The sequence below is a fragment of the Pteronotus mesoamericanus genome, unplaced genomic scaffold (genome assembly GCF_021234165.1).
Source record: "Pteronotus mesoamericanus isolate MK-2021 breed Mesoamerican mustached bat unplaced genomic scaffold, CSHL_Meso_final contig_263, whole genome shotgun sequence".
In the NCBI taxonomy this organism is placed as follows: domain Eukaryota; kingdom Metazoa; phylum Chordata; class Mammalia; order Chiroptera; family Mormoopidae; genus Pteronotus; species Pteronotus mesoamericanus.
The window spans coordinates 941,846-961,146 of record NW_026555112.1 but is presented as its reverse complement, the minus strand read 5'-3'; the positions used below and the strand labels follow the sequence as shown (position 1 = coordinate 961,146).

At 52.5% G+C, this 19,301-nt stretch overlaps 1 protein-coding gene across 1 annotated transcript in view; it reads right to left on the bottom strand.

Annotated features, from left to right (window-relative positions):
- Positions 1 to 13,385: 13,385 nt before the first annotated feature.
- The window catches only part of CACNG2 (calcium voltage-gated channel auxiliary subunit gamma 2), a 109,617-nt gene continuing 103,701 nt past the window's right edge, over positions 13,386 to 19,301 (bottom strand). Inside the window, exons 3-4 of the mRNA XM_054574523.1 lie at positions 15,031 to 15,171; positions 13,386 to 13,966 (exon numbers count right to left, since the gene is read on the bottom strand). Coding sequence (XP_054430498.1) covers positions 13,431 to 13,966; positions 15,031 to 15,171 — 677 coding nt within the window. The 3' untranslated portion in view covers positions 13,386 to 13,430. The remainder of the gene's footprint in view (positions 13,967 to 15,030; positions 15,172 to 19,301) is intronic.

Here is a 19,301-nt window from a genome sequence, read left to right as displayed (position 1 = left end):
TTTGAGTCGGACTCTGGGCCTTGTGACCTGGCCCTTGTAGTCTTTGGTAACTCCCTGGGTTTCTGAAAGAACATGATGTTCCAGATCCATCTTGTACTTTCCCTTCCCAAGTCCTGGAATCAGCTATTTCTTCAAGGAGCCCTGGTTCACTTCCATGAGAAATGCAATGTGGAGACCACAGTCCTTGGGTTGGGGAGACAGAGCGAAGCAGCAACCTCTGGAGGAAGAGTCCCCGATCTGGGCAGCCCCTTAGCTCTTGTGACCTTGAGCAAGTCTCTCCACTTCCTCTGGGGGTTGAGGATTAGAGGACCAGGGAAGCCCTTTCCAGACTCATCTGAGGCCAAGAACAGGACGTAGGAAATACTCATGCTGTGTGCCCTGGCTGCAGTGGCCTAGTGGGAGCCCACGGACCTGGATCCCAGCCGTAGCTCTGCCACTGAGTGTCTGAGTGACTCTTGGCGATTTACTTAACCTCGCTGAGCCTCAGGGTCCTCATCTGTGAGATGGGGATAATAACACCTGCCTCACAGGACATTCGCAAGGATTGTATGAGATGAGACAATACATGTAGGTATCTGATGTAGCTCACCTCGAGCAGGTGTTCAATGGATGCAAATTCCCTTCTTCTCCCACCTCAGTCATGTGACTTCAGCATCTGAGAAGGCAAGGACTGGATTACTGGTTGGTTTGGGAGAGGGGAAGCAAGGTGGCTAGGAAATAGGGGAGATGATTGAAAAAATTTTTAAAAAGGTTTTATTTATTTACTTTTAGAGAGAGGGGAAGGGAGGGAGAAAGAGAGAGAGAAACATCGATGTGCGAGAGATACATGGACCTGTTGTCTATTGCATGCCCCCAACTGGGGACCTGGCTTGAAACCCAGTCATGTGCCCTGACTGGGAATTGAACTGGCGACCTTTTGTTTTGTAGGTCGACGCTCAATCCACTGAGCCACACCAGCCAGGGCTAAAAATTTTTTAAATTTAAATATTGCTGGTATACAGTATTATATTAGTCTCAGGTGTACAATATAGTGATTTGACACTTGTATATCTTACAATGGGACCACTACACTGTGTCTAGTTTTTATCTGTCACAGTGTAAACTTATTGCAAATTTAATGACTATATTCCCCTTCACCTTTTTCATCCATGCCCCCAAACCCTCCCTTCTGACGACCATCAGTTTGATCTCCATTTCTATGAGTTTATTTCTGTTGTTTTGTCTTTTAGGTTTTACATATAAGTGAAACCAAATGGTATTTGTTTTTCTCTGTCTGACTTATTTCACCTGTCACAATGGGAAGAAAATTTTAATCATCAGATCAAGGAAGGCCCTGTTTGCTTGGGGGAGATGGAGAGCCTCCTGTCGCTGGAGGTATGCAAATGGGGGCTCAGGGACCATATGCCACGGAGGTATTCTTGTGAGGATCCCTGCATGGGCCAGGAGGTTGATGGGTTTGCTCGGCAAAGTTTTGGAGAGGGTTGTCCTCGCCAGGCCCTGTGGTGGGACAGGGGATGCCACGGTGAATGGGATGCCATTCCTGGCCCAAAGAGCTCCCTGTCCGGCGCATGAACTGATCTCTAAGGTCCCTTCTACTCTGCGGTTCTGCGCTTGAACGCGTCCAAGCCTTGGAGGGACTTGGCTGAAGATTTCCAGTGTGCGCCTCTTGGTATTGATCCACTGGAGCTGGAGCTGCCTGGGGAGCGGCGGGAGGAGGACGCCGCAGTGTTATTAGTGCGGAGGACACGCTGTAATCTGTCAGTGTCACCCTGGTCGCAGCTGGCCTGGGAGACATCCTGCAGTTAACTCCTCCCTTCCCAGCAGCCGCCACGCTCACCACTTGCACGGTGCCCTCCCCGGCACCTCCGTCCTAGAGGAGGGCGAATGTGGGTGCTTCCTCTCCATCTCTCCCTGGCGTGAGCCCTCTACCCCAGTCACAGTGACATACGCTGCGTTTCTTTAACACACCTTGGTCATTCCTACTTCTGTGCTTTCAGTTACCAGGCTTTCCTACTAACTAGGTTACCAAATCTATGCCCATCCCTCATCCATCCATGCGTCCATCATCTTAGCATCTAAAAATCCATTCATATTTCCATTTTTCAACCACCTACCCACCTATCCATCCATGTAATCATCTATCCATCCTTTCACCCTCCATCTGTTCAACTTTGCGATTCAGTTCAGTACAGTTCAATTCAACTCAACTCAGTGGAATTCAATTCACTTCACCTTTATTCAATTCATAAGATTATTAGGCCTTGCTGGGTGCCAAGCAAGTGATAAGTGAATGTCTCTGCTGTCAGGAGCCCATGGGAAGGACTCTCCTCCTCCTTTACGGCTGGCCGGCCTCGAGCCTCACTCACTTCTGTTAACCCTTTAGGGCTCCTGGAGGAAAGTTCCGTGTGGTTTTCACACGCTCTACACACAGAGCTAAGACAAGAAAAGGGGCCAAGTGCGGGAAGGAGGTGAGAGTGGGGTGAGCCAAAAGGACAGGAATTTTGGCTCCAAGCGGGGAGGAGCTCCCATTCAGCAGGGAGCACTCAGGGTGGGAGGGTGTGTCCTGGGGGATGGAGGTAAAGAGAAAGGGACAGGAGAACACGGACAGAGAGGTGGGTCAGCGTGGGGCGAGGATGTGAGCTCTGAGCCAGTAGGCTGCCTGGCTGACTGGCCCAGCTCCACCACATTCTTGCCATGTGACCTTGAACATGTATCTTAATCTCCCTGAGCCTCATACCCTCACTTGTAAAACGGGGGTAACAGTAGGATCTTTTCCATCATGTTGCTGTTAGCATTCAAAGATAAAATGTTTAATTAATGCCTGGCACAAGACGAAGCCAATGGACCCTAGCTGTGAGCATCACTGTTCTGCGTTGAGTGCCAGCTCCGAGGAGGCGCTGTGCTGGGAGCTTTCACACCGCCTGTCTCCTCAGCATCCCAGCCGCTACCCCTGTGCAGGGATCATCGAACACGCACTGCAAATGAGGAAACGAGGAAACGCAGGCTCAGGGGGGCGCCCTCCTTCTCATGTTACACGGCTGGTGAAGGGTGAAGCTGGGCCTCAGCTACAGGCCTTTCTAACTCGACCACACGCTCCCGCCTGCCTTGTCCTGCTGCCGCCTTCCAAAGGGCGAGTGCTCTGAGGGGCGAGGATTCTAAGACTTTCATCTCAGTTTCTGTCTGGGGTGCCCTTTTGGCCTTCTCTACGTTTAGCTTTGAGTTGTTCATTATTGTTCCTTGTGTGTTTTCTTTCTTCTCCAGAGAGCATGAGAGCAAGGAAAAATTTTTCTTCTCTCCAGCAACTGAAGTGTCGGCTTTGACAATGCAAGCGGCAGGATTTATGATGTTTCCCTTTATGCCTTGCTTGCCAGGAAGCTTGTATTTTTTGTCATATTACTTCTTCCTTTCCATGGCTGTGGTTTTCTACCTTTAATATTCTTTTTTATTTATGTGTCTTTTACTGTAAGCTGTTCCACTCATAGAAGGAGCTGCATAAATAGAGGTTCACTGAATGGAAAAGGGCAAATTGCAAATCACAAGTAAATAATTCAAATAAAACCATGAGCTTCAGGGAAGAGGCTGCCTTACTTACTTACACCTGTCCTCCCACAGAGCCTAGCCCTGGCGCTGGCCTAGTGGATTTTGCTTGGAAAGCTCAGGGGTGATTTTCCCCATCATTTCTGGGTCAGGGGGCTCTCCTTGCACTTCGAATAAAATGCAAAGGCCTGCCCCATGAGGACCCAGCCCTGCCCACCTTTCCTTCTCATCCTGTGCCATTTGTTCTTTGATGACCAGGGTCATCGTTTAGAGGTACTGAGGCCAGTTTCTTTCCTGCCCCAGGAAGAGAGGCTTTGCACATGCTATTTCCTCTGCCTGGAGCCTTGCCTTCCCTTCCATCTGGTTTTTGTCTGGCTCACCCTCTTTACCCTTCAAATTTTAGCCGGAAGTCCGCACCTCTGCGGGGCCTCCGCTGACCGCTCTATCGCCCTGCCTAAGGGGTTGTGGTGGCCGGCCTGTGAAGATGTCCCCCTGGCATTTCCTCATTTCTCGCACGTGTGCTGCTACTCCCACCTGGGGGTTTCCTCTCTCGGAACTGGCCTTGGGGCTTGCTTTGACCAGCAGGGTATGGTGGAGGTGACCTGCTGAAACTCCCAAGGCCAGGCCTTCCGATGACTGGCAGCTTTCAGTTTGTGCTACTTGGAGCCCCGCTGCCATGCCGTGAGAGGCCTAGACACAGAGAAAGGCCACAGGGGCAGAAATGAAGAGCGCGGGCCAGCAGCCCTCGCGGAGCTCCCAGCCAACAGTGAGCCCCGGCTGCAGCGTCCGAGTGAGCCAGCTTGGTTGCTGCAGCCCGGTCAGGCCCCCGGATGACTGCACCCTCCGTCGTTGCCACATGCAGCGGGAGTGCCCAGCGGAGCAGATAGCAAAATGCTTACTGTTGTTTTAAGCCGCTAAGTTTTCGATAACCAAAGGAGAGGTCAAGTCCTGTTACTTAAAAAAATCAATCCACTTTTTACTTTTTCAAATGAATTTACTTCGTAGCAATCATGACAACTTGTGACAATCATTGGGTTCTTAACTTGCTAATTTCCCCCTTCCCTCTGGAACGTGATGCAGAGGAGGCTGGCGCCGTGTCTGCCTTGATAGCTGCTACCCCAGCACTGAGCACAGAGCGGTAATAGGAGCTAAACAGATGGATGGATGAGTGAATGAGTGAGTGAATGAATGAAAGGCATCAGCGCGGCCCTGGTTCCCGGGAACCAGGCTGGGGCAGCCCCAGGAAGGAGGCCGGTACAGCCTGAGCCTCAGCCCTCAAGGGCTTTTACAACCCAGAAGTATGAAGCCTCTCCTGGCTGCCTTTGCACCCCAAACGACCCAGCCCCTGCCAAGGAGGATTTCCCCTCCCTTCTCCTTGCCCCTGTGTGCCCCGTACAGCCTCCACTGATGCCCTGGTGACCCTGTGTACAGTCATGCAGGTAGAGGACAAAGGCAGGACAGCGTGGAGGGTATGGATGAGGACTCTGGACACAGCTCGGCCACATTTGGAGTGTGTCGTGGTGCCATGGCACATTCTTGAGTGTTCACTTACATAGCAGGTGCTGTGAGCTGTTGTTACATATCAGGCGTAATGCTTTCGTATCATTCACAAACTCCACACAACAACATTTTACGGATGAGGAAGTGGAGGCGTAGTAAGAGGCCAGAGCCAGGGTCAAGCCCTGGCACCGGGACTCCAGAGCCCACTCTTCTAACCCCCATGCCCTTCTGCCTCTCTGAGCCTCAGTTTCCTTGTCCGGAAAGGGGGAAATAATGTCTGTTTAACGGGGGCTGCAGCAGTATATGGTTTGACAGTGTCTGGCGCGTTGTGGGCTCTCAGTAAATCCCAGTTTGCCGTGGTGAGAGACAGCCAGGGCCCCAGCGAGGGGGAGCAGTGAAGACCACGCTGTGAGGCCGCTGGGGAGCCATGGGCAGTGTGAGTGAGAGAACTAGTGCTTCCGCTCAAGTCCCACCCTGTCCCTCCCCTGGCCACCCTCTCCCCGCCTGGAGTCACCCTCTGACAGCCGGCTGCATCCTGCCTGACGTCAGTGTCCGAGCTTCACATCCCACAAGATTTGAATGGTTTAAGGGCCATGACAGGTCACTCCAGACTCCCTGACTTGATGGATGGGAAAGGGTGTTCTCCTCCTCCCCCTCGTGCCAGGCGGTCTCGCTCGGGGGCGCCTCATCGCCGAGGGCTGCCTCAGGGAGTCCTTCATGGCTCTCCGTCCTTCCCTGACTGAGTGCTAGTGGCTGAGAGGTGCCTGGTCTGGTCTCACCGTTTACTTGTTATTCCCCCCAGAATCCTTTGCGTCACAGTGTGGATGAGGTGAGACCAGGACTGGTAACAGGATGGGAGGTGGAGGAGGGAGAGAAAGCAGGGGAGAAAGATGGGAGAAGGAGAGCCAGAGTAAGAGAGGGAGAGGGAGAGGGGGAGACAGAGAGAGGGGGAGGAGAGAGAGAGAGAAAGAGAGAGAGAGAGAGAGAGAGAGAGAGGGAAAGACAGGCAGACAGACACTAGTTTCATTGCTTTAAGCTAAGTATGTCTGGCAACAAAAACGGGCCATCTGCCCTAGCATAGTGTTCCTTTGTTCAGACTAATGTTTCGGGCATATATAGGCACACACATATATGCACACACATGCACATATGGTACATGTGTCCACACAGGTGCATCTGTGACATAATAAACATGCCTGGGTGCTCACCTGTGCATGCAAGAGCACTGATGAGTCCACGAGTGAGTGCGGATTGATTGTGTAGAGAAGTGTGCGTGGCAGGCGTGCCTGCCCTCGCGCAGCCCCGTCCCCTCTGCGTGCCTGGCCTGCGTAGTGCACGCTCCTCCCCGCGCCTTTGTACAGCTTAACCACCTCCCTCAGCAACCTTGTCTCCCTGGCCACAGCTCCATCTCTACTCAGAGCTTCCCAAAGGAAAGTCCATGTGTTCATCGTGTGTGCGCCCTTGGGACCGAGATCAAGGCCTGGTGGAGGGGATGCATGCGGTCAGTAAATGCCGACTGGCTGGATGAAGAGGTTTGTGTCAGTGGGTTGGATTCCAGAGGAGTGTGTGTGTGTGCACATAAGAATGTGTACATGGATGTACACACGTGCACCGTGCTGTAGGGGCTGTGGACGTGTCTTGAAGGTGTGCGTACGTGAACCTACATCACACTCCATATCTACAGATTTATGCGACAGGTGCTGATAAATGTTTGACAATTGGCTCTTCATTTAAAAAAAAAGTCCTGATTTGTAGCATTTGCCCATTTCTATGGCGTAGACACTCCCACTGCGGCCAATTTCAGGGTGCCGGCGTGGCCTCCCTGCACGTGGAGCTTCGAGGAGACCAGGAGACGCTCGGAGCAGGGAACCCCCACGTGCCGCTGGGTTTGCGCCGGTGCTGGCCCGTGGCGGGGCGAGCAGGCGGGGCAGAGCTCTTCCAGCCTGTGAGAAGCCTGCAGGCGGGCTCCGCAACATTTCTTTTCAGAGCCTGGGCCCCCCAGGGGGGTAGGTCGTAGATGGCTACCAGCCAGCTTCCTCAGCCATCGCCGTGGAAGCCAGTCCAAAATGATGCTCCTTGTTAGGCAGGTCTAGACACTTGGGGAGACAGCGCCCTCCTCATCACCCACAGATGCTCTTAGAGCTTTGGAGTTTGGTGAGGTCAGTGTTACTGCAAGGGGAGACTCTTAGCCTGGAATGTGAATGGAGGATGGGGAAGGAAGGCTGCAAACCCCCATCAGAAGGGGTGGCCAGGGACAGTGGAGGGGTCAGGAGGCTGCGGCCTGGACCTGCCAATTCACAGGGCAATTCTGGACACACTTCTTGTCCTCTTTGGGCTCCAATCATGCCTTTTCTGCCCCCACCCCGCCAAAGGTATAGGTCTTCTGAGCTCTGTGGCCCCTTACTTGGCCCTCTGGGAGTCAAGGCCCTTGGGCTGGGCCCTGAGTGTTGAAATCTGCAATCAGAAGCCAGAGAGAGGCTGTGCTGTGGCATGTACTGCAGGAGGGGCCCCTGCCTTGGGCCCTGGGCTTTAGGGACACTTGCTGTGGCCCTCATCTGACGGAGCTCCTCCTCATGGGGGAGAGAGCCCATATGCCAATAGGGCATGGCCACCCCCCTTCTAGACCTGTGTTTTGAATCTCTGTCCGAAGGGACCTGAAGCAGATTCCAGGGCAAGTTACCATCTGTCTTGAGGTTGGACTGGCCTGAGAGGGTGGCCAGGGAGTGGCTGTTTTGGGTAGCTATAGCTGGAACTTGGGTGTGCAGGCTGGGATGGGCACCCTGGGATGGGCACCCCCTTTGTGGGAGAGGCCTGCGCATGCCGAGTGTAGCTAGCGGTGGGAAGGGGAGGCGGGGCTGGGCCGTGTGCCAGGTGCCAGGGTCAAGGGCCCGGGACGGGCTTGCTTCACACTGCCACTTTGGGTACAGGAATCAGGGAAGGTTGCGATTTCTAAATTCAAACCATCAAGACAGAAGGATAGAGCATTATTTTAAAGTTTGATTTTTGATTGTTAAAAATATTTAGATATAGGGTATGGGGGCCTTCATTTGTAGTCATATCCTGGGATTGTAAATGTCAGGGGCCAGCCTGGAAGGTGAGATGCTGGCTGGCCCCTGAGGACTTGAGCAGAATCGAGTGAGAGCCCTGAATATCAGCCTACTCTAGAGCAAGGTTCTCCAGGGTCCCCTAGCACAGGGCTGGCTTTCTTGCAGGCCTGTGTGGTTCAGTACATGCCTTCGCCTCTCTCTCGAACCCCAGGGAGAGCTGCGCAGTGACTAAGCTTCCTTCCCCGCATCTCAGACAGCGTCTGCCCTTCCCGAGACCCCGCCCCCAGAGAGCATGAGGAAGCCCTGGCCTGTGTCAGGGCGTGGGTTGTGATTTTTGGGACTCTCCCCTGTGCCCCTTGCTGTGTGTCTTTATGGCTGTTTCGAAGGTGTCTGGATGGGGTCCATAGATCACCTTCAGTCTCTCCAAATGAAAATATTAAAATACCTAGGCCTTGTGACTCCCAGCCACTGTTGTAAATGAGGCCGCCATGCTATTATTTATGTCTGTGATGAGAGATGTCAGCAGAAGAAAAGGAAGCTTTTTTTCTCTTTTCAGAGCAATGTATCATAATATTTTCATTTTAAACATGCTTCGGTCAGCTCTTCTTTTTTTCCTGCTTGTCATGGCACTGATTGTGGGTTTATACCTGCTCTCTGAGTCAGGGATAGTTCCGTCGGGGTGGTGACAGAAACGTGTGACCCTGGAGGGGGTAGGAAGAGGAGGAGAAACATTTTACCATTTGTCAATAGGTGGGTGCTTTTCTGTTTGCTTTTTAAATCTTAATTTGATTTTGAAGTGCTTTCCTCCCATCCCATCTGGCATGACAGGTTTTTTTTAAAAGTTATAATTAACTAAATTAAATGCATTAACTGTATTTAATGCATTTTTGGAGGCATGCACAACCCTCCTTCAAATAGCTGACCCTGGTAGTTTGTCCAGACACGGGCTGGCCTTTGGGGAGCTAACTCATTAGCTGCCCTGAAATGGGGCTTTTCTTCACTGTCAAGGGTCAGATCCTATTAGCACCCTGTTATAGGCCAAATTTTTGTGTTCCCCCTAAAATACATATGTTGAAGCTCTAACTCCCAGTGTGGTGTTCGGAGGTGGGATCTTTGGGAGGCAGAGCTAAATGACATTGTAAGGGCAGGACTCCCGTGACAGGATTACTGTTCTTCTAAGAAGAGGAAGAACGACCAGAACTCCTTCTCTCCCAGAGAGAAGGCACGCTCTGCAGGCCAGCAAGAGTTCTCACCAGAAACCTGTCTCCTGGCCCCTTGATCTTGGACTTCCCAGCCCCCAGAGCTGCAGAAATAAATGTCTGTTGTCTAAGCCATCCATTCTGTGGTATTTTGTTAAAGCAGCCTGAGATGACTAGGACACATCCCGTCTTGCCTTTGCCATCTCTTCAAGTCAGGAGAGTCCCGGGGCCCCTTTCTGGATCCTCCTCATTCGTCTCCTGATCCACGGTCCCCTCCAAGGAGCAGCCCTGTGCTGGGAGCCCTCTGAGTACCATGTGCATCCCAGGCTGCACGCTTTCCTGGGGAAAACTGAAACCCTGGCCTGCCATGTTGTTGCATGGGGCTGGCTTACTTTAAGGCAGAAAAGGCAAGGACGTCCTGCTCATGAGCTTCTGAGGAACTGCTGAAAAGGGAAGGGGTTCACTCAGTGTTGCTGGATCCAAAGGAAGGGTGGGTTGAAATTCACTGTGCAGAGGAGGCTTCCACCAGTATGGGCTGGGGTGAGGCCTCTGTCACTGGAGGACTGAAGTGTCAGCAGGGAACACTCATGAGAAGACCCATGACCTGACACTCCCGTGGGACGCTGCTGCGTGGCTTCTAAGCCTCCCCGCCCTCAACTCGGAGAAACTGTCGCCTTGAGATTGTTTTAAATGGGACGCCAGGAGTTGGGAAAGCAATTAAAGAAATCCATGGAAGTGAGGACCAAGCTATAAAAAAAATCTTTATTTCATGTACCAGGATTTTTTTTCGTTTTTTCTTTTTTTAGTTTTCTGCTTTTTAAAATTTTTTTCTGTTAACAGTCTGAAAAAAAAAAAAAAGGACCCACCAAGAAAATAAAATGGAAGTTGGTTTCTTGAACTGGTTTGAGCTGGACATGAGCAATCGTCCGCCCTGGCAAGCAGTGCCCTGGCCGCCCCGATCCCAGCTTCTTCCTTCCTGGCCCCCAGCCCTTTCTCAGCCAAGCTGGTTTCTCCCACATCTGATCGCCTTCTTCAAGAGGACCCAGGACCCAGGCCTCGCAGCCTGGAAAGAAGCAGATTTCCATCCCAAACTCTCTGCTGGAACTCAGCGAACTGGGGCTGCTTTTCCTCTTTGGACAGTACCTGCTTGTTTGTTGCTTTCGCGGGGCCTCACCATTCTGCCTAATCCTGGATCCTTTCAGGTTTGGAGTCTGGGGTGGCGGAGGGCCAGGTTGAAGACGGGGAGGGAGAGGAACACTGGGTTGCTACCACACCTGGCGTTAGGCTCCATTGCTCTGCCCTGGGGACCTGTGGCCTCCTGTGAGCGTCCTGGCTGGGCTGCCAGATGCTCGGCCTTGCAGTTCAGGCTGAATTTAGGGTTCCAGCTGCTGCTGACCTGAGAACAGAGCTTTCCTTTCCCAGACAAAAGACGGGAAGGGCAGCTGGGAGTGTGTGAACCCCCAAAACCTTGCAAGCCACTCCCCCTAATTCCCCAGAGCTAAAGAAACTTCAGGCCAGGGCAGTGTCAAGAAGGAGGCGAACCAAGACGTGCAGATGAGGCAGCAAGGGCCCCCTACCTGCAGCAGAGTGACTGGCAGGCTGGGCTGCAGTTCATGCTTTGGAAAGCTGTTGGGTTTCTCTCAGTCTGAGCTGGCCCTTATCCCTCCGGGGAGAAAGGGGAGCAACATGGGATGCCCCAGACCTTAGTCTGTGGAGTAAGTTTACCTTTTGAGGTTCGTCCTCACCCTGGCACCACACTTTGTAAGGCTCTCCTCTCCATCCCCTGGCCTTAGCCACTCCCAGCAAGCCTCGGAGGCTCCTCTTTTTCTCTGACCTCCAAAGACAGTGGGGGAAGTGTGGTGGCTGATCTCTTCTCTCAAGGAAGCCCCCTTTCTTCTTTGTGACTGGGCTATGGCATTTAAGAAAGGGGACACAAAATGCAGAGTGGCTTTGGGGACCACCGGTGCCTTTTCCCTCTGTCTGAACGGCAGGATACGTTTGCTCACATGTGTGTAGTTTTTGCTTTGACGTTGGATGTAGGGGCAGGGGTTTGGGAGCACAGTGAGGAGGCATATGGTGTGTGTGTGTGTGTGTGTGTGTGTGTGTGTGTGTGTCTGAACAGCTGACCAATAATTTGAAAATATTCTCAATGTCTGGGGGCTGGATGGCAGCCATTTTGGTTGTCTCTGGCATCTTTCTCTGGGCAGGTGGCATATCTTAAAAGTCACTGGCATCGAAAATAAGAATGGGCCTTTGGAGCTCTTCTGGGTCAATCCACATGCTTACTCAGGGGGAAACTGAGGCCCAGAGAGGCCACAGCAAGGGATTCCAGAATTCAAAGCTGGATTCTAGACTGGTGCCCTTCCCACGCATGCAAATGGTGAGCGTGTGTGTGGCGGGAGGGCACACATGAGCAGAAAAGCCGGCATGGAGCTGTTGTCGCCCATGGCTTTGTATGAGGATGGAAGTGTTCAGGTGGCACGTGTATCCCCATGAGTGATTCTAGCGCTGGGCTCCGAGGACTCTGTGTGTGTGTGCACACGCGATCTCCTTCACAAAGACCGGATTCTCCACCGTGACTCTCTTTCTCCCCAACGTTAGCAGCACCTTCCTGGTATAAGGAAGAGATCTTTCGCCATAGGAACTCCCTGCAGCTCCCTAGGGCCTTTCATCTCTCCCTCCTGCCTTAAACCCAGCTCTAATCTCTTACAACAGTATTTTAAAAAAATGGATTTGTATATTTGTTTTCTGTTTTCTCTTTACAAGTTCCCTGCTAAATTTTAAGTCCCCCACCCCACCCCATTTTTTGTTTTCACAGTTTAAAGCTGGAAAAGAATTAAAAGAAAAATACTATCTGATTTTCTTGCGAGTAAATCCACTTATTATATATTTACATTTATTTATAGTCTGTGGTTTTTTTTTATTAAAAAAAAATCACCACTTTTTTTCCTTTTTCTTTTGTAAAAAGAAACCTTTTTGCAATGTCATTGTTGGACCCACTGAACCCCGAGGGGGCTTCAATGAGTCCAAGGACCCCCAAAGGGTCAGTGAGCCCCCTTCCCAGGGGGCGGGGGGCCTATGAGTCTGGGGGTCCACCATCGCCTCAGGGTCATCGAGTGGCCCCGAGGTGAGGGGTGAGGAGGGAGAGCTGCTTGATATCCCCCGGGGGGTGGGATCTCCTGCCCCCAAGGACAGGAGCTTGGGGTGGCAACCCCAAGAGGCTCACCCTGAGGATTCCGGGGTTTCTGGGCATCTCGGCAAGCCACAGGCAGCCGTCCCCTCTCCTTCCTTTCCCTCAAGGCCTAGGAAGTCATCACAGTGGGTTAAGGACCATTAAGGACTGGGAACCTGGGGGCTGGGCAAGCCCCAAGCGCACCCCCCTCCAGGCACCTTTCGGACAGGAGGGACCAAGGACTCTTGGGTCACCTGGAGGCCTATAATTGCCCCGTTGATGCTGGGTGGAGCGGGCTTGCAAGCCGGGAGCTGGCCCAGCATTCCTGGGGCACCCATCCAGAGGCTCCAGGGACCTGGCAGTGACCAAGAGGCTCGCCTGGCCCCCGGGGCCTCTGAGTCTCCACCCCCCACTCCCCCAGGGAGGCAGAGCCTGCGTGGGGTTAAAGGGAACAGAAAAGTAACTCTCCCGAGTTTAAAAAAACAAACAAGTAACATAAAGCCCTGATTAAATGCAAAGAACATTCCCCTTCCTTTCTGTTCCTTCTCATTTTTTTGCTTTAATGTTATCTTGGTTCCCTTTTATTTTTTCATTTAAATTGGTTTTTATTAAATGTTAAAATAATGGTACATGGGAAATCATGCATTTTCTTTTAGATTTATTTTCTATTTTTAATTTTTATCCTCTCTTGCTTTTTTTTTTTTAAAGTTTGTTTTTCCTTTCCTCGTTTATGTGTTTGTCACATTTTCTGTTGTTTGGCTTCTTTGTTCCTCTTATATTTTGTTCTTTTTTTTTAAATTTACTTATGTTTTTCTCTTTTTTTGTTTTTTTGCTTTTGGAAGTTTTTCCCCGCGGATGGTTTGGTTTCCCCCACCCTCCCCCCACCCCCCGGCCCACCCCGGGGGCCGCACCCCCACTCCGGGCTCTGCCTGGGACGCGGCAGGCGCAGGCGGCACTGGCGAGGCCCCCGTGGCTTCATACGGGGGTGGTCCGGCGGTTGGCTGTGTTGGAGTGGAGAGAGTCTTTGTTCTCCTTCTGGATACAGTTGTGAACTTGGAGGAAGCTGTTATCCCTGTCGGAGTTGTAGGTGGCGGTGGGCGTGGTGGCGGCCTTCAGGGGGTCCCTGCTGAGGGTGTACATGGAGATCTCCGTGGACGGCAGGGTGTTGAAGCCCTTGAGGCCCACGGGGGAGGCGTCCCTGGAGTGTGAGGGCTCGGTGGAGCGGGAGCTGGAGCGGCTGCGGCGCTGGTAGCGGTAGCGGTAGCTGGGGATGCGGGTGATGGCGGAGGCCTGGAGGTAGTCCGTGGCGCGGGCTGTGGCCCGCAGCTGTTTGTGCCGGTCGATAAACATGTGCACGGCCAGCACACCGACCATCTCGGCAATGATGAAGGACAGGGCCCCGAAGTAGAAGGACCAGCCGTACGAGTAACTATTCTTTTTGGAGTCGCTCTTGGAGGGGTCTCCGGCATTGGCAGATATGTACACTATGATGCCAATGATGTTACTCAGACCTGTGGGGCACAGGACAGGCACAGGGGCAGGGGGTGGGCAGAATCAGAGAGAAGGATGTTAATTTCCCAGCAGAATGCCAGGCACTGGGCAGGGTTAAAGGACGGGGCAGTCGGATGGGCCGCTGTTTCCACAATGCATGGCCAGGTGAGTATAGAGGGATGTTGGTAAGCATCACCTTAATACTCTATCTTTCCATTTGGAGAGAGCCACAAAGGGAAGAACTAATGGAATCAGATATGGAAGAGGGGAGAGAAGAGAGAGGCATTCTACCGCTATTGAGTGACAATAATATTAAAAAATAAGTTGTTTATTGAGCATTTACCACCTGCCTTCACTGCTAAGTGCTTTTCAAGGGGTTTGCAAATGAGGAAATGGACCACAGAGAGGTTAAGCAACTTGCTCAAGGCTGCACAGCGATTTGAAGCCGGTGTAGCAGGGGATTAGGACTGGTTCCTGGAGCCAGACGGCCTGGATTCATGGCCTCTGGCAAGGTAACCTCAGCCTGAGCTTCCAGAGCTGCGGAATGCGGGTAACGGCAGGACTTGCCGCTGTGGGGCCACGGAGCGGACTAAGCTAGTCAACGCATGTGAAAGCCATTGGGGTCTGGGGTTTGGTAAGCACCGCCTGACGTTCGTTAGTCATTCTTATTCAATGGCTCATGCTGTAGCCCATGTTCTTTTTCTGGATTTGGAAGCAAATGTGACATGTCATGTAACTGGGCTGAGAAAGTGGTTTTGGGTAGGGTAGTGAGGGGAGAGGGCCCGGAACACTGAGAGGGCCCTGGGATTTGGGCCCTTTTCTAAGAGGTGGGAGGAAGATAGGCCACTGGGCTAAGGGACAGGGTCTGGGATGTTCCCGGAACAGTGGGTGGACGAGGGCGCTCAGGCGCGAGATGTAGTACAATCTGCCTTCCCCTCAATACAGCCTGTTGCAAGGCCCGAAGGGTCCTCTCCTCCCTTCTCTCCTCTCTCTGCCAGGCCCTCCCAGCCAGTGAGCACCCAAACCTCAGCCTTCTCCCCGTCGGCAGAGCCGGGCTCTGGCCTCCTGGCTTAGTGGCCATTACCTGCAGACACGAAGAAGATGCCGGCACTCAGGATGATGTTGTGTCGAGTCTTGTAGAACTCGCTGGCTGCGATGCAGAGTCCACCCATGAAAAGCAGAATCACGCTCAGGATCGGGAAAATGCTGGAGGCCCTCACGGCCCCTGTGGAACATGGAGGGTCAGGGAGAGAAAGGACATGGCTGTGAGGCTGGGGCGAGCAGGAGGCGGGAAAGGGCAGCACACAGGTTTTATGGACCCAGGACCAGAGTGGAAGTTGCTTAGCAACACCAGGGAGTACGGGGAGGGAGCGAGCCGTTCCCCAGCTCACAGCCCTTCAGGGGCCCATCCCTGCCCGCAGGCCTGAACACCAGTGTCTTGTGAGGCCTACAGGGCCCTGCGTGGCTTGGCTTCCGCAGCTCCAGCCTCATGCCTACATTCCCTCTTGTCCAGCCGCAGCAACCTTCCCCTATCATGTCATCGCACACTTCTGACTTTGACATACTGAGCTTTTTCACTAAAATGCTTTTCCTGCTCTTTTTCACTCAGAAAACTTATATTCGTCCATCAAAACCCCACTCAAAGTTCCCTTGTCCATGAAGGGAACTTCACTGACATCCTTAGACAAAGTTTTTAGCTCCTTCCCCTGCTCTTTGTGGAACTTTAGGAACATTGAGAGGCAGCGTATTATAGAGGTGAGGGAATTACATGGCCTGGATTTGGGGTTTGAATGTGGCTTTAGCATTTATTAGCGCTGTAAGTTTGGGTATATGATCTTAATTCTCTGTGCCTCAATTTCCTCATTTGTAAAATGGGGATGGTAACAGTGCCTGCCTCCTAAGGTTGTCAGGAGGCTTACCTGAGTTGATTCTGACAGTATAGCTCTACAAGTCTTTAAGGGCATACAGTGAGCATTTGATGAATGATAGCATCCAGGTGGGCACGTGTGGGGTGCGCCCTAGCTGGGTGAGAGGAGGAGGGTACGGGGCGGGGTGAGCTGAGCTACTCTGCGTCCCTAGCACTCCTTCGCCTCCAGGCAAGGACGGTGGTGCCTCCTCCCCAACCCGAGTGGATGTTCGCTCCCTGCCAGCCATTGCCAAGATGAGGTGCGGTATCCCCAATCTGCTCCCTTTGCCCCCACACCTGCATACACACACACGCATGCCTGGGTATGCGCACTCAAACCTGTCCGCGTTCCCATCCTTGTAAGCACGCAGTGGTGGTGAGAACTTACCGAAGACCGAGGAGAGAGAGAATGTTTGTTACGCACCCACTCCGTGTCAGGCATTGAGTGGGTACCTAACAAACATTATGTAATTTAATCCTCATAAGAGCCCTTCAGGGTGTGTGTGTGTGTGTGTTTTTTTTTAGCTCCAATTGACAGATGAGAAAACTGAAGTCCAGAGAGGTGAAGGAACTTGCCCAAGGCCATCCAGCTAGTGAGTCATAATGGGGATTTTGCAGTTAGACTCACTTGAGTACAAGTCCTGGCTTTGTCACTTACCATCTATCGGACCTTGGGCAAGAGTCTTGACCTCTCTGGATCTCAGTAAAGTGGGAGGAGCAGTAATACTATCCAGCTCACAGGAACGTTGGGAGGTCCTGCCGCACAAAGGGCAGCCTGAGCACCAGCAGCGCCAGTATCGCGGGGGAGTTGGGTGGAAATGCAGATTCTCAGGCCCCGCCCTGGACCGGCCGACTGAGTCGGAATGTACATGTTAACAAGATCCTCATGATAAGGTTTGTTTGTGCACGAAAGTTTGTAAGGATTCAACTGGATAACATCAGCATTGTTTCTACAAGGAGTCCAGTAAAAGATACAATTTTTATTATTTCTGACGTTCCCCCCCCTTCAGTGCAGACGCAATTTTCCCACCACTTGTCCTGGCTTCCCACTGAGACTGGTGTGGTCTTAGTGCTGAAATCTCTCACAAGAAGCAGAAAATATCTGATTTGTCTCATGAATAATTAATCATTGACCCATGCGTGAGCATGTGGAACTACACAACACCTACTAGCACTCACGGAGCTCTTCCCATGTGCCAGGCCCTCTTCTAAGTGCCTTCCATGGGTTGACCCATTTAACCCTCATACCAGCCCCGTGAAATCATGGGCCTTGGCTTCCGTGAGCTTACACATACCTAAAGCAGGTGTCGGCAAGCCTTTTCTATACAGGGACAGGCAGAAAGTATGTCTGGCCATATGGTCTCAGTTGCAACTACTCAGTTTCACCATGGTAGCGTGACAACAGCCATAGACAATGTGTAAACAAATGAGCATGGCTGTATTCTAATAAAACTTTATTTGTGAAAACAGTTGGTGGGCCAGATTTGGCCTGCTGGCTGCAGTTTGGCCACCCCTGGCTGACAGCATGATACACTGTACTGGGGAAAGGCCACATGGTCTGCAGCAGGGAGGCACATTGCTCCTGATGACTGGGAGTCCAGTGAAGAAACACAGGCTGAGTGCCAACCGCGGTGCCAGCTTGCAGGCTGGGCATGGAAGACAGAAGGAATGCCGAGGCGGGCCTGGTCCATGTCTGTATAAAGTCTCCGTTCTCATGAGGAAGATACATGTCATCAGATAGTAACACAGATAAATAATTGGCAACCAGGAGAGTGTTATGAAAGAAAGATACCCATGTGGCACCATGAAGGAAGGCGTGCGACAGGCTAATGTTCATCGAGTGCTTAGTGTACGCTGGGACTCTTCTAAGCACTGTCCATTATTAGTACTCATTACAACCCTAGGAAGTCCTTTAATTACCACTATTACACGTGGGCTAAAACTGGGGCACACAAAGGTCCAGGCATTTGTCCCTGGCCACCCAGCGAAGAATCGGAGGGGCTCAGATGGTGAACCCAGGCAGTCTGACTCTACGCTCTGTGCGCCTAGCATGTTGCTTCATGTCTCTCAGAAGCTCTTCTGAGCTCTGGGGGCATCAGGGAGGGCTTCCCTGAGGCAGTGCTGCTGGAGCCGACCTCTGATGGACAAGGAGAAGCAAACTGGGCAGAACAGAGGCAGGGTGTGGAGAGTTCCAGGGAGGGGAAGCAGCAGGAGCAAAGGCTGGAGGCGGTAGGGCTTGCTCAGGGGACTGAACGGAGCTGGGTCTCGGGGAGCTGGCGGAGGGGCTGGGGGAATGTGGAGGGAGGTGAGGCAGGCTGTGGCCAGGCCGCGCAGGGGCTGGGGTCACCGAGGACTTGTGGGCCATGCTCCAAGCCTTGTCTTCATCCCCAGAGCAGTGGGAAGCACTAGGGGCTTAAAGAAGGCAGGCAGTCACAATGTGACCTGCATCTTTAAAAGCACATGGGTTAAGAGGGGGCCATGGACGGCTATAGGGAACCAGAGAGAGGCTGGGGATGGTGCTTGCACCGGGGCGGGGGCGTCCAGTGGGTAAGATCAGAGGCAGCTGTGTTTGAGGGATGCTGGGGAGGTGAATGAAGACTTGGTGATGGGCGGATAGGGGCGGAGACGAGGGTGGCTTTGAGGATAACTTCTAGGTCTCAGATGTGCTCGCTGCTTGGATAAAACCACTTGGGAGAAGGAGAGGATCAAGCCTCAGGAGTGAGGGGAGGGAAATCAAGGTCTGGTCTGGGACACGCTGAGTTTGAGGAGCTTTGGGAGTGCGCCTGTGAGGTGGGGAGCAGAGTTGGGTGTGCGGGTTCGGGGCACGGGGGTGGTCTGGGCTGAAGCTGTGAATGGGGAGTCGTGGAGCTGAGCACAGAGGGGCGTCTCCATGGAAGAACAATGTTTACTGACTCGGGAAGGCCTTGGGCAAATCTTGTGGTGTCCCTGGGCCTCTACTTCCTTGCCCATAAAATAGGGATGAAAACTCAGACTCGGTCTGTCTTCCAGGGTTACAGTGATTCAATAGGAAGAAGAACATTGGAAGCTTTTGAAAATGCAGAATGTTGGTAAATTGTAAACAGCCTATTATTTTCTATGCTGGTGACAGAAATGAAAAGTGTTATATGGACCCAGGAGAGAATGACATCTCACCTTCTAGACAGGGTGGCCTAAGCTATAAATTCCATGCTAATTCTCTTTGGCTGAATTCCCCACACCAATCGCTTCACCATCTAGTGCCCCTGTGGGCCCTGGCACCTGTGACCATCCGGCCGCGAAATCCCCCTTCATGGTGGCCACAGCTGGAGGACGGGCCAGATGCCTGACCGTGAAGGTCTGGCGGTTTCCTCACTCAGTCAAGCAGTGGACGAGGGGGTGCGCTGTGGGGGTGGGGTGGTGGGAGGTCAATAGACCCTGACCTGCCTGACTCTCCACAGGACCCGAGCATG